General features: G+C 31.4%; 1 protein-coding gene across 1 annotated transcript; it reads left to right on the top strand.

Annotated features, from left to right (window-relative positions):
- Window positions 1-13,016: 13,016 nt before the first annotated feature.
- LOC107361047 (cytochrome P450 2J6-like) lies at window positions 13,017-14,678 on the top strand. Its single transcript, XM_015927762.3, has one exon. The coding sequence runs from the start codon at window positions 13,160-13,162 to the stop codon at window positions 14,657-14,659; it is 1,500 nt and encodes a 499-aa protein (XP_015783248.2). The 5' UTR covers window positions 13,017-13,159; the 3' UTR covers window positions 14,660-14,678.
- Window positions 14,679-15,755: the final 1,077 nt, after the last annotated feature.

Below are 15,755 nucleotides of genomic sequence, written 5' to 3'. Positions count from 1 at the left end.
TCTCAATCAAAATATATTTTCACAGAACATTTTTTTCTCTCTCTCTCTCTCTCTCTTCATTTAAAAATCCAATTAAGTTGTTGAAATTGAAATTGATGAGGATTTGGCCAAGAATTTGCAAGAAGAAGAAAAAATGAGATTAATTTTTGTCTCTTTTCAAATGAAATGGTTTCTGCTTTAATGAACAATCAATTGAAAATGATCAATCAAGATGAACTTACAGAGCAAATGAAAGGGTTTATCATTTGATTAATTGGTTTGGCAATAATAGACTTTGATGAAGAATGGAAGGAAAACAAATGATCAACATTTAGGATTATCATGAGTTTCATAGTTTCAGAATATCAATGATGACGAAAATGAGAAATCGATTTCCAAGTTTTGTCTTAAGTCAAAATTGTTTCTCAAAATATTATTTTTCCAAAATTCTCAACTTCTTCTTCTTCTTCTTCCTGAACAGTTGTAGTTACTCAACATATTTCATATTTGATATACATGGAATAACCTAAATAATATTTTAAAACTAAGATGATGAAGGAGTAATATTAATGCCTTTATACCTGAATGGATAACAACTTTTTTTTCAAACTCATTTTTTCTCTCTCTTTCTTCATGTTCCATTGGAAGAAAGCATGGAAAAAAAGTTGAACATGATTCTTTTAATACATTAGGAGAAGAAAATATTATCTGAAATAAATTTAATATACACGATAATACGATCAATATTGAACCATTTCATATTTATTTGTACAGTTTGGGTTCTCAATCTGAATAGCAAATTGTTAACATGAATAAAAACAGAGGACAAACAAATAATATATCTAATATAATAAAAGATGATAACATTTTCTTTTTGTTATCTTTATTTTTTCTTCTTCTCAATCTCTTCTTTCGCTGAGCAATTTGGGTGAAAAAAGCTATATTCAGCTCATGAATTGGTTTTCAATCAATTTTCATGTTGAAAAATAATTTCATCTGCTTTTCGTTGAAACATTGACCTGTAACTTATCAAATGTGAAAACATGGAAAACCTATTTTTCTTTTTTTGAATTTCCATTTTTACAAATTCATCATGTGCTTGGTAATTTGATAATGTTCACATGAAACAGGCAGAATATGCAATTAGTTGGATTTTTGAAAAATTAGTCAAACGGTGCAATTAGTTGATTTAGAGTTTGCTTTTTTTACTTTGTTCATGGTTAGATTGTAGATTTGATAAAAGGTTAACTTTTTCCAATGTGTTTTTTGGGTAAAAGTGTTTTATGAAATTGGTTCAATATAAGTTAGATTAGGTTAGATTAGATTAGATTAGGTTTGGGTAAGATTTGGTCAAGTAAAGTGACAGTTTTATTTAAAATTACTTGTTACTTGACTAACCATGGATTGAGTCACTTAGATCTAGCAAAATTTTAAGTGATTCTTAGTTGAAAGATGATTTTATGATCAAACACTCTTAGATAAAAGTTTGAACTTGGTTGCTCAATCAAGTCAACAGAAAGAGATGGATAAAAATTTATAAAATTTAGGATCAATTTCAATTCATCGGGTCATTTTGTTATGTAACAAAGGAACTGATTGACAAATCATAAATCACGACTAAACTATGACTTAAGATATGCAGTAAAATCCCTTGGTATTGATCCAAAAGACACTTGATTTTTCTTAAGTCAGACAGAAAGAGCCTCGGATTAGGTTAGGTAAGGTTAGGTTAGGTTAGGATAGGTTAGATTAAACTCCTGTTCAACTCTTTGTTTAACGACAAACAGTGCGAGTCAATAAGAAAAACCAAGAGATGCTTTTGGTTGGCAATAGAAAACGACAGATCCCTGACCATTCATTGATTTGAAAAGCAGGTGTAAGTTTTGAGATTTGACTTAACACTTCTAATCTGATGAAAACAGATTCATCACCGGGTTATTTTGCATTATTATTGAGACAAGTAACTTGCTAAAATCAGTTATCTCGATGACTAAAGTTGCTTTGATTTAAATGAAGATTTTTCTTTTTTCAGAGCTGAGTCAAAGTTGATTTTTTCTCGACTAAAAATAAGCAAAGTTAAGTTCATTGACTAACTTCGAATTCATTATAAGGTTATTTTGCAGAATTATTGAGATAAGAAACAAAGTTGTTATGATTAAAGTTGATTCAATCCTAAAAAAGTTAGTTTTGTTGCAAAGATCCCTAACCAAATCTAACCTAAGCTAACCTAACCAAACCAATTTTGTAAATTGTCACGAAACAATCAAACATTGACTGATCGGTTCAAACTAGAAACTTTGTGAATCTATTTTTTGAATAACCGTATTAAGTGAATGAGAACGCCAATTAAATTGTGCAAATTGGTATTTGAACGTGAAATTTGAAATTGCATTTTCTCGCAGCTTGCAAAGCAAATCGTGAACAGTAAAGTTTACGCTAAAAATAATGTTGATTGTTAATGTGTTAAAATGTTTAGTCAAAAATGGCTTTGAATTGTTGAAATGCACCTTCAACAGTATAAAGGTAATGAGATAAAAAGAAGTGGAAAAAAGGTCCAAATTAGATTTAGCAATAGTGTTGATTGTGTTGGTTTTAATTACAAAATTTTAACTTGTAAATTAGGTGTAACAACATGTTTCACTTTACATGTAAACGTTTCTCTCGTAGCGGATAAAATTAATTTTGTTCAAACTTAAGGTGAAGATGGTGAAAAGGGATGCAAGAAAAAAGCATGTTGAACAGGAAAAAGAAGAAGAACAAGAAACATGAAAATGATTTTGCGTGAACTTGCAACGAAATATGATATACACAATACAAAGTATTATAATATTTGGTTTTCATTTGCAAAACATTTTTCATCGCAAGATGTTCACAGAGCTTTACATCATGAGCATCCTCAATTACCGTGATTACAGATCAAAATTTGAGTCCTTCTTCTTCATCTTGTTCCTGCATTTTGATACAATTTAAAGATAAGTTGGACAATAATTTTTACCCAAATTTGTTCAAGGTTCACATGATGTTACATAAAGATGATGTTGCCATTTAATATCAAATGGAAAGCTCACAGTAATCGGATCTGAATGCTGAAAGGCAGAGAGTTAATCTGATAACTTGTTGATATCATTAAACTTTTAACTTTACTCTTCTTACCGATTGTCTCATTATCTTATCAAAACTGTTATTGTAAATTCAATTGGAAGCTCTGAAATTAGAAACAGTAACGAAGCTCAATTTGTAATCCAAATTGATTCTAGTTATTTATCAAAGTGAGGTTTGGTGATGAAGATAATCATCATGAAGTGCCTTACCTAGTTGATGCGGCAAAACGGTTGAAAAGAATTTTCCATTTTTCTATTTCTTCTCTGATCAATTCTCAATTGTAATAATATCATCACAAATAACAAAAAGATATTCACTCAACAACATTCGGGTTCGGTTAGCGTTTGGCCGCAGGTAAACTCGGTTGAAAACATAATGCAATCAAGTGAAACAATATAATAAATTAAAGAATCAAAAGGTTCAGAGGATTGAGCGAAAATGTAAAAATGAAGTTTTTCTTGCTGATAATTCAAAAGGAAATCAGGCTTTTCATTATCTTACCTCTTAAGGTGTGTTATCATTAAAATTGTTATTATTATCATTATGATTCTCAATAAATGTCACATTATTCAGAATTGAACGTTGAAAGAGAAGAGAAAAGTTGAAACTTCCTTTTCAAGTTAAGAAGCCAAAACAGGTTACAAGATTATCTTCTCATCATCATCATCATTTAAGGAGCTTCTTCATCTTTATCTGTTCATCTGCACCATAAAGATGAAGAAGAAAAAAAATGAGAGAAAAAAAGTTTTTAGATTAACAAGGTAACAAGAATGCTGAGAAATCGTCTAATAACTTTCAGAGTTTCAAGATTTTGTTTCCCTCATTATCATCTTCTTACAGATTCTCATATCGTTTCTCCCACTTGTGATGATAATGAGCTAAAAATGTTTGTTCATCAATTCAAGTTTTTTGTTTCGTCTTTTTTTCATATCAAAGAAAAATGGAAATTTGTAATTTTTTGGAGAAAAAAAAAGTTTAAGTTTACACTTGAATTGATTGGAATGTGAATATTGAAGTTACCCAAAGGTGGAAAGGTTTAAGGTCTATCAATAAGTTAAGAGTATTAGTTGTCCTTTTAAGACGATTTACTTTATCATCATCAGAGTCTTCATCAAGAACATCATAAGCATCAAGAAGTCATCATTTTCATCTTTCCTGAGCAGATTTGGGTTATTTTGAGCAAAGAGCTTTGAGCAAAAACCTTTTGCGCTAAGACATTTAAGAGCAAAACTGATTAGAGCAAACACAATTTTAAACTCAGGTTTGGTTTTTGCGATAATCGAGATCAAAGTTGAAACTTTCACCGGCTTTTGTTCAATTATGGAAGCAGATTTTTCATCAAACGCAATTAATTGATGTAGATTTCGATGAAAAATCAGAAACGTACAGCCGATCACTTCGATTTTCAGTTAGATCGAATGCTTTCTGTGGCCATAAAAGTTAGAGCTTAAACTTATCATTCGTCGATAAAAATTGTTGGTACACACCAATGTTTTAACACCTTTTTCAGTTTATCGACAGTTCTTTTGATTTTGACCATTCATTAGATGTTATTATCGATTATAAAATTAATAAGATATATTTTTTGTAGGATCTTGAATGATCTAAAAATCTAAGAATGATCTCTGAAAATTATCAACAATTTTTGAGCAAAATGCGCTCAAATCTTCTTAGCGCAAACGGATTTTGCTCAAATCTTTTTGCTCAATTTGACCAACACCTCCTGAGCAACTATTAATTCTGAAAATGATGAAGATAAGCGTGAGAAGCTGAACCATTCAACTAACCAATCTGATTATTAACGACATTAGCGATTCGCTCAACGCGATTAACTATTAATCCATCGTAATCAATTAAATTTAATCAGCAAGTTCAAGTCATGAAAACATTCAATAGTCTCTTTGCATCTATATAAGTGGATAACAAAAATTTTAGTCAAAAATTTCGATTCGAATCTTTTCATGGACAGAAAGTTTGAAATGATAAAGAGTTTTGAATTGCTAAGAACCCTGATTTGGAAACTCTAATGAATCGGATGAATCTTTTCATGAAACATTAGTAATACAGATACAAGAAAACACATCAAATTGAGACATCATTAAAGCTTCGAAAGCGTTTAGTTGAGAAATCGTTGAAACGTGTTTTCATATTCCCAATGAAATCGATCCAAATCATGGTTTACAATCAAGAATAATTTTACAGTCAACTAACAGTTTTAGAAGATTTTACCTTTTCCATGAAATTCTCATTGGAATGGAAAGAATCGTGAAATTTTTCAACTCAATTTTCAATTCAATTTTAGTTTCAACTTTTCGTTGACTTTTCACCACTTGAAGGAAACGATTGAAGCATCTCAAGATGAGATGCAAAGAGTTTGAAGTTTCATGTTTTCCATGCAAAAGTAAAATGTAATTGTTTTTTTTTCTTGAAAACAAAATGTTCGTTTGCCTTCGTTTGTTTCATTTATGGGAATATTTTGCCGGATATTGTTATTGTTATTATCACAGGAAAGGAAGTTGATAAACTTGAAATTAAGAAATTAAAATTTTGCTTCAATTCGCTAAGAAAATGTGTAAAGACAAAAAGTTGGAATGAAACAAAATAAGGAAAACTCGTGCTGATAATAATATGAAGTTAAAAGTAAAACTCATTTGTAAGATTCGCATGACTAGGGATAGATTGTGATGAGTTATGTGATGATTAAGATGATGATGATGATGAAGATAACTATCATAATAACAAGGGACAAAATGCTGTATTAACATCCGGACGTTGGTAAATGACTTAATCGTCAAGTCAGTAAAGCGTAAACAGAAATTATTCATAAATTAGAAGTGAAAGAAAAACTTTGCCAATTTTTCTTTTTCTTTTTTCTTTTTGCTTCTTTTTTCTTTGCAAACCTCTCAGAAGGAGGTAACTTTTACCTCCTCTTCATCCTCCTCCTCATTTCCAATCATCCTCCTTCTTCCTATGTTGTCCCATGACAGGTGATAGAATTGTGGTGAAAAAAAGAGCAAAAAAAAGTAACAAACTTGGCAAACAGAATGCAGAAAAAAAGGTAAAGAAAATGAAAGAAACTTTTATTGAGTTGAGTAAAATTAATGTCCGCTTCTTGCTAAAGATCTGTATCTTGCAAGTCAAATAGACTTGGTTGATGTAAAGTTCAAAGGACATCATCGGGTTATTTTGCATTATTGATATTAACAAGAAGCTGATTGGAACAAAGTAAATAAATAAAAATACAAAGATGACCTGCGATCAAGTCGATAAGATCATTAGATAAAGTTTCAATTTTGAATCATACATCAGCTTCAACAGTGAAAATAAGCACATCAATTTTGATTATCAAAGGTTCAATCTAGATGTCTACTTTTTCAGGCAACAACTGCTTTAAAATGCATCGGCATTAAACTTTCAAGCAAAGTCGTCGGGATACTTTTCATTATTATTGCAACAACAAATTGACTAAACTTGTGACCAGTCTTATCTCAGTAGCAGTCGAATGTAAGTTTTGGTACAGACGTAATTTCTAGGCCAAAGAATATGCTCGACTCAAATAACTAGGACCTAGGAAGTGGGCGACTTTGAGACGATGAGCCTTCCAAGACAAAGTAATTTCTGAAACAAAAATAGCTGAGAATTCAGAGAAATAAAACTTTTCCCTACGCATTCGATGTTAAGTTTTAGAAGAGTCACTTGACATTTCTCTCCAATCTTGAAGTTCTTGTAGGAAACGAAGACAAGCTTACTTTGTCCGAACTTGAGATTCCTCTGAGATTGAGAAAAAGAAAGTTTCTTCATTTTGACCTTAAAGGATGTGTACCAACTTCATTCATTAAAAGTTTATTTAAAATGAAACCAAAATGTATCGACAGTAAGATTCGGGTAAAACATTCATCGGGTTATCGACACTTGAACTTGACTAACAATGTCGACTGCTTCAGTTTTTGATGGCAAAGATAATCCTTGAATTGAACTTTCCAAGAAAATTTATTAATAATCTTGCATCGGATGACGACAAGCAATCAAGTCAACAGCTGAATTGTTTTGCCGCTAATCGTTGATCAATTATTTATAAACATTATTCAAACGGTTTTCAACTTTACCCACTCTCCATGGTTTTCAAGGTAATAAAATGTTGAATGAGTTTTTTGTTTTTTACTTTCTTTTCCTCCATAACTCTGGGTCTTAATATGATTATTAATCTAGATCCGTGTTTGTGTGTTGATAATAATAAGGTTTAGACTCACGTTTGTTTGAACATTAAATTATACCATTAAAGCATCAAAAAAGGTTGATCATGTTAATCAAGGTAAATATTATAAGAAGCAAATTTTCATGATAATATTATTGACAGTTTAACGCTTACTCAAACCCTGTTTATGGAGGGAAAAATGGAAATATTTAAAATGCACTTTTCCATCTTCTTTTTGAATCAAAATCATAATTACAATCTTGCATCAAAGGTTGATTGTTGAACAGGTTAATATTGGTTAACAGTTAACTCGACCTCCCAGTTCAGAGTAAATTTCAATGAAAAGTTGAAGAAATTTTTTATTCTCTTCTTACTTTCTCATTTTTTAGTTCATTCATTTTAAATGAACAAATTTATAAATTCATTGAAAGAATTGAAGGTTTCAAGGAAAAAGGAGAAGAAAATTTTCAACTGAATAATTGAGGTTACATTCATAGATGAACATGTATATTATCATCAATTGTTATCCCCTGTTTATCATCAGAATTGGTTCATTCAGGTTAATTATATTTTCAGGTCAGTTGATGCCTTTCAAGTGGCTCATGGTGAGAAGGTTAAAAAGATGAATAAAATAACAAACTAGACTTGGACTGTTATTAAATCAATGTTATCATTATGTGTGTCTTGGTTAATAACAAGATGATAATGATGATAATAATAGTGATAATAAAAAAAACAGAAGAGAAAAAAATATTCCATTTTCTTCCGGTTTGAACAGATTTCTTCTCTTTTCTTGATCATCCTTTTGTGCTTGTATTTGTGTTGCCAGTGTTAAGGTGCCAATCACAATTTAATCATTGTTATTACTATCATTATGGTTGTAATGAACCGCAACAAATGTATAACTATCCATGAAGCAAAGGGAATGAAAGAAAGGAAGAGAAAAAAAAGTTTCTCTTCTTTATTGAAATCTAAATGATTCCTTCATTCAGTAACTTTGTTCAAAACTTGAAGTTGATTACAGTTGAAACATTCAATGATTAAACTAATCTCAATTCGCATTTCATCAGTCACATTAGCTTGGCAAAGTTGAACCATAAGCGGGCCTTTTTTTGACCCATCAAGTTCAACTCAAGATCCTTTTTTGTCTTCAAGTAAGGTTATACTTAAGGATAGAGATTATGATAACATTGATTTACAGCTGGAAAAGATGAGTTTAAAGGTGTTTCAAGAAACGATAATTGTTGACTCGTTTCGATGAAACGTTTGCTCTTGGCCTCTTTACTCGTAACTTTTAGTCGTAAAAGTAACATCGCTTGTCAGAGTTATTGTTTTAATTGTGAATCATTTTGCTCGCCAATAATGCAAAATAACCAGACAATGTCTTTGAGTCAACCTGAAGTTACTGTGAACTTGGGATAACTTTCAACTGCTTTATACAGTTGCTTCGAATTTCCTATGTTTTACAGAGCAATAACTATTCCTATTTCAAAATGCAACGCAATAAGTTTAGTCCATTGCGCACTGATATCTATGAATTTGTACTCTTTAAAAATGCATAAACAGAATGGTCCAAAGTATGCAAAACTTATTCTCAATGATATTCCAAAGTATATCTCTTGGATTCATGTATAATTTATTAAATGAATATTCGAATGCAAATTTTTTTCTGTTGGCTGTACACTACAACTTTCTTGATTAAATCTTGTACAAATCTATTTTGAAAAGCAAAATTAATCTTTAATGCTTGAATTCCACTCTAATATTAATCATTGCAGATTGAAAAGTTATTCAATCAAAGTTATTACAGTTAGCCAAAATGGCTAGTTTTAAGGATATCTTTCCCAATAAATGACTCATTTTGCAAGTTTATATTTTGAAATTATCCAGAAGAGGATCAACTTGAAAATAATTCAAATTTTCAACCAATTATAACCTAAGTGAAATAAGGCCAATGATGAACCTTTTGTCATAACTTGTAATCTCTGGTAGTCTAATGGTTAGTAATCTGTCAAATGATGAAGGGTTCAGCTTGTTGTAGCTATAGTTGTGTGTGTGAAGGAAAAAAAAGTTGACTCACAGTTGCAACTAATCTTAAACTATTGCTTGTAAAATCGTGAAGAAACAAGGCATGAATTTGAGATTTATTTGACTGCGTCTTGTGGACTAATATAATAATTTGCAGACATGAAATGAACGTCAAGATTTACAAGAAAAAAAGCAAACTTCTAACCCACGTAAACTACCCCTGAATAGGTTTAACCCAACATAGTCTCGGTGACAGAAATGACCTTTCAAGTTGACCCTGAAACATGAACACAAACACAATTTTTAGCACTACTGTATTACCCAGTCTACTGTGTAAAAAGAGTCTAAAATTTTTTAATCAAAAGCTAAAGTGGCCAATTATTTGTCACGATTTATGCAATTTCAAGAGCCAACCAGACCATCAAGAAAACAAGACAATGAAGCAAGTGAATCAAACCTAGAGTTTGATTGATTCAAGACACAATAGAGTCAAAAGCCGAGTGAAACTTTTCTGCAAAATGCGAAACAAATGCAATCACTTTACCAAAAATTCAAGGCTGAAAACTTGGTTAAAGCTTGAAGAGTGAAAATTTAGAGCCAAAACTGTTTAAAAACTTTTGCCTGTTTCACTTCATTTACCCATTTATGCAAAATAATTATCATTAGTAAACAATTAACTTAAGCTGGAAGCGCAAGTTTCAGAGCCAACAAGCTGCAAGAATTAAATCAGTTGGTTAATTATGTTAATATATTGATATTGATTAACTGTTCTTCTTGCAACTTTACTATTCATATTGGCATAAATTTGATATTAAAATAATTAACCAAGTTTAATATTAAAAAGGCAAACCTTTTTTGTAACCATTAAAAAGGCCAGAAAAAAGAGAGAGAGAAGAGGAACACAAAAAAAAGTTAAAGTGATTTAAGGGATGATGAACTTTATAGCATTTTGCTGTTTTTGCTGCCAAAAAGACTGTAAAAATACAAATTGTACCAACAATAATAGTAATTATTATTATTTTAATAATAAGTGATAAGCATAATTTTGCCTTTCAAATGAAAATTACATATTTTGTTGTTTGCCTGATTATTCAAAGATGCTGAAGAAGAAGCAAAAAGATGATTTTCAAATGAAGAAAAGAAAAGTTTTATTCATAATATTAACAAAGAACAAATTTTTGCTTTCCTTTTGTTTCCATTCATCTTCCTCCTTCTCATCCCTTCTCTTCATCCTTCAATACTGAACATTTTTCTCATCCTTTTATATTCATCAACATACTTTCCATAATAATGATCATGCTGAATTAAACTACCAACATTAGTTTAAATCGCAACTCCATTGTTTCCTTTTTTGTGTATTTTGAGCCATTTTTTGTCTTCAACCTCATTTGTCAGCTTTTCTTGATTGTAATCATGAAAAGGATTGGAATTTTTGATTTTTTTCTCCTTCTTTTTCTTCTTCTTCTTCTTCTCCTTGTTTCTTGCTCGATTCCTTCACCTGATCGGACAATTGATGAATTATAATCAATAACTAAATTTGCCTATTTTACTATTCAAAGTGAAAAATGTTACTCAACAAATATTGACAATTGCAATGTTGGCAACAATTGTAATTCAGTTTCCTCTTTTTTAACATGGAAATGTATTATTAGTATTGAGATAAACATTATTATAATAGTTGTCAAACACAGAATTTTAAAATGTTTTCACTTTCTTTTTGCTTTTTTTGTTGTTGTTGCACAGAGAAGACAAACAATGTAAAGATGAGGATGAAGGCGAAGAGCGAAGCCAAATAATGAGCTTTGATTGTTCAAAATGGTGTAACACTTCATGTTGACAATGTCAATCAAAATGGATTCAGTTATTATCGAAACATCTCATTGCAAATAAGTTATTTTTGTCTTCTAAAACTTCAGACTAAAGGCAAGAGAAGAAGAAAAAAACAACAAAAGCAACAACTTAATCTGTGCATGTGTGTGGTACAATTTGGTGATAATTGGTGAAGACCAAGAGGAATACAAAAATGATGATGAAGATGGAAGAAGAAGAAAGGAAAAAAAGTTAAATTTTAATGATCAGCTTTTTTCTCTCTTCATTGCATTTAATCAACAGAGGAGAAAATATTTTGACACTTTGAAATATTCTTGAGCAAACGGTCAGCAATTACAATTGTTTAAGTCAACACACGACGATGATGATGATAATAGTGATGCAAACAAAGGTAAGACTGACCATCAACCTTCATCTTTATCTTGATATTGGTTGGACTTGGAGACACACACAGAGTCACAATTAGCCAGGCTCACATCTTATTTATAACCTGATCAGTGAACCATTCAAGTGACGATTGTGATCCTTGATAAGGTCGCCTCGTAAAGTGTTTCAACAATAAAAGTCAGCAAAAAATGGAAACTCAAGTTACTGAATATAAGAAGAAGAAAAAAGTCTTTTCATTTTTATCTTCATCTTTGTTCGCTTTTTTCTTCTTCTTCTTTCTTCTCTTTCCTTCACACTGAAGAAACACTAAACTTCATCTTATTAAGTGTCTTTAGATGCGTCAACAATTAAGTCAATCGTTTACTCTGATAATAATCGTTATAATGAACAAGCATGAAAGCAGCGAAAAAAAGATTTTTTCTTCTTCTCTTCGTCAACATCCGCTGATTCAATTGCATACTTTGTCTTCATCTTTTTCAAGCATTTTTAAACTTTTCTTTACAACTTTTTTTTTTCTTCGCTGCGACACTTTTTTTTGCTTGTTTTGCTTGTTGTTCACTCTTGTTTTCGCTTGCTTACACTGGTGACGATCTTGAAACGGAAACAGAATCAATAGATGCTGTTCAACCAGCGAATCTTGCAGTTTCATTAAGATCTATCAAGATTGTTATTGTAATTTGAGTAGCATTTAATTTTGGGCAACTTTTTCCTCTTCTCATTAAAAAAAGGCAATCAATGGTTTTACTGTGTAACTTTACAATTCCCTTTGACTGTTAAACCAAACACCTTGTAATGGTTCAGGTTAAACATGTTGTTAGACATTTAACCGTCCATGTTATCCTCTCATCAAACAATTGTTAATTGTTCAAATCATTCAACCGCCAATGAATCCAAACTCATTGCCCATTACATTTGATCATAAAATAGGTTTACTTTAGTTGCTCAATTAACAAATGCAACCAAATAAAGATGACAATGTTCGAGTTTTCATCTCATTATATTGCAATAAAATTCACTTTGAACCAACATAGTTTCCTCTGTCCAACTGTTTAACTTCCAAAATCACAAAAATCGAATGAAAACTCCCAAGCTTTTCATTGCTGAATATGCCAAGAAAAAGAATGTGGCCTCAAATCTCGAAGAACTCAAAAAATAGGACGAAAAATAAAAAAAGTAGCATTACACTGCATGATAATTTTCACTTTTTCTCAAGCCCCTTTAGATTCTAAATTATTTCGATACAATTTTACCCGTGAATTCGAGAATACCGCGAAACGAGCAAATGTTTTGAAATGAAGCATTTTTGAACTTTTGGAAAACATATCAAAATCCAGTTCATTCATCGTTGACTAACAATTGCAAGTCTAAAGTATATTATGAAAAGTCTGATAAAAATTGATTGACTGATTAGTTTGTTATTGAAATGATAAATCGCTTTGATTGAACTAAATTTAGATCCGATTTTAATGTAGTTTTACTGATTTGACTCTTTTGTTCAAGTGTTATTGCAATTTCACTGTGAGATAAATAACATGATGTCATGCGAATGATATCGATGTATTTTTTGAAAAAATATAAAAACCTGATACGAGAAACAATTAGAATCATTAGAGTTACGTTTGCCTCTGACTAGCTAAAATGTATTTCACTGTTTTTAACGTAAATCTGTTTTTAATTCAATTTCTTTATGGATTAGTGATCTTATTCTTGGTCAATTATGTCATCAAATTTGTTATAAAAGTCCGCAAACTGCCTCCTGGACCATGGGGATTACCATTTGTTGGATACTTACCTTTCATTAGACAAGATGCGTACAATCACATGACCGAGTTGGCTGAAAAATATGGACCAGTTTTCAGTCTAAAGTGTGGTCAGTTTGACGTTGTTGTCATCAATCAATGGAAGTTCATTAAAGAAGCTTTGGCAAATGAACACTTGCTTGGTCGACCTAAAGAGATTTCATTACCAGGCATAATTGAACAAAGCTCATTTGCCGAAATGTCAGGTGAACGTTGGAAGGAACAGAGAAGAATAGCTTTAACTACACTTCGAGATGTTGGTTTAGGAAAAAGTGCAATGGAAGATTCGATTAGAGACGAAATTAAATCATTCACTGAAGTAATCAAATCTTTCGAAGGCGAACCAATATCAATATCTGATAAATTATCTTTGAGTGTATCAAACCATATATCAACACTCCTATTTGGCCGAAAATACGCTTATGATGAGCCTCTTTCACAGGTTATGGCAAAGCTGCTCGCCCAATCAGATATGATGAAATATTTTAATGTTGTCACATTTATGCCGGCCATCGCGAGGTTTGTAATCAAATTAAACCTTATCGATATGGCAGAAACTTTTTCAATCTTCAAAAAGTTGGAATCTCATATTGGTGATGAGGTTAATGAACACCGAAAGAAAAATATTGATAGTAATGAAATGAAAGACTACATTGATGGATTCCTCAATGAAATGTCCAAAAGACAAAACGAAAAGAATTCAACTTTCAATTTAAATACTTTACAACGAAATGCAATTTTGTTTTACGGTGCTGGATCGGACACGATATCAAGTACATTTAAATGGATCATGTTGTATCTAGTTAAGCACCCTGAATACCAGAAAAGGATACGTGATGAAATCAAACAGACTATTGGATTAAATAGACAACCTGAAAATGTGGATCGAAAAGAAATGCCTTTCACAATGGCCTTCATTTACGAAGCTTTGCGACACTCTTCACTAGTCCCACTCAATTCACCAAGAAGAGCACTTGAAGATACCAAAGTTGGAGGCTATTCAATACCTAAAGATAGTCTTGTGATATTCAACTTCTGGTCAGTTCATAGTGATCCAAATTTATGGGATAATCCTGAGCTATTTAATCCCGAACGATTTCTTAATGAGGATAAATCTAAAGTCATTAAACCACCTTATTTGGTTGCATTCAGTGGCGGAAAAAGAGTTTGTCCTGGAGAAAGTTTTGCTTATCTTCAATTATTCTTGTATCTTGTGTCGTTTTTACAACAATTTGAGATCTCAGCTGAATTGGTCGAAGATATTTCCTTAGAAAAAGTTCATAAACACGCTTTACGAAAAAAAGATGTACCCAACTTGATGTTCAAAAGTGTTGATTAAATCGTTTACTAATTCTCTATACTACGTTTACTTTTCAAGTTGATATTGAATGCAATTGTTGTATAAATCTTATTATATCATGAGACACAGTCCATGGCTCTCAGTTTTCTTTGATCGAACTTTAGTCATTTGGAGAGCTGTAAAGCTAGCCATAACTGGGTGAAGTTCGAGCATGGAATCATGAAAAGCGCAGTAAAAAGGTTGGAAAATGTAAAGTAAAGATCATTAAAACTAAAATCCCTTCAAGTGCGCTGCAAATGAGCAACTATTAGCAACTACAGCTTCAATGTTAACTTTAAACCATTACCAAAGCCAGAGGTAACAATGGCCTGAAAACGCAAAGAGGGAAGAGAGGCAGTGACGATGATGATGTTGAGCAGAGAGTAAATTGTCTGTAATAGTTTTGAATTGGCCATAGGCACAAGACTATGGACCTGATATCCGGGTTTTGTATATTAAATGTATATTAGAGTATAATTTAATGGTCTCTAAGTTAACATCTCAATCTTTTTGCTGTTAAACAGTTTCGTGTTTAGTTAACTCTCGACTCTCTAAATCATGATTTACTTGTGATTGAACTGTCGTTATTAACTCGAACAAATTATTTACTCTTTACTAATAGAATCAGCCTTTTCTTCCAACCAACATGATGAATGAAGAAGATGATGATTATGATCATCTTTTATCATCATCATGAAGTGAAAATGAAAGTGAATAAAAGATGATATTTTCTGTGTATAAATACATTTCTCTCATCATAATCATCGTTCATCAGTATTGGACTGTAAGAAGCAAATTTGGTATAAACATTCAAGCCCGAGGCCTTGGTAAGCACGGAAGCACAAGAATATTATTTTATTATTGGCTGAAGCTTCTGAGTAAAAATGAATGAATCTCAATGGTTTTACAGGTTAAAAGGGAAAAAGTAAAAGAAAGCAACAAATTCATCGATGGAAACAGTAAATTAAGCCATCATATTCCGAGTTTGTATCCATCATTATCATCATTGTCATCCTCATCAGAATCTGAGTTTCACGATGATACCTTAAGGGTAAAGCAGTGTTGATAAAAAAAGCAAGAATACAGAATATTCCAA

The sequence above is a fragment of the Tetranychus urticae genome, chromosome 1, assembly GCF_039701765.1.
Source record: "Tetranychus urticae isolate SD_2017Ah chromosome 1, NJAU_TeUrti_SD_1.0, whole genome shotgun sequence".
Taxonomy (NCBI): domain Eukaryota; kingdom Metazoa; phylum Arthropoda; class Arachnida; order Trombidiformes; family Tetranychidae; genus Tetranychus; species Tetranychus urticae.
This window is presented reverse-complemented; position numbering and strand designations above follow the sequence as displayed.

Bases quoted from the DNA above. Each gene is read 5' to 3' on its own strand.
- LOC107361047 (XM_015927762.3), top strand. From the start codon at position 13,160: ATGTATTTCACTGTTTTTAACGTAAATCTGTTTTTAATTCAATTTCTT.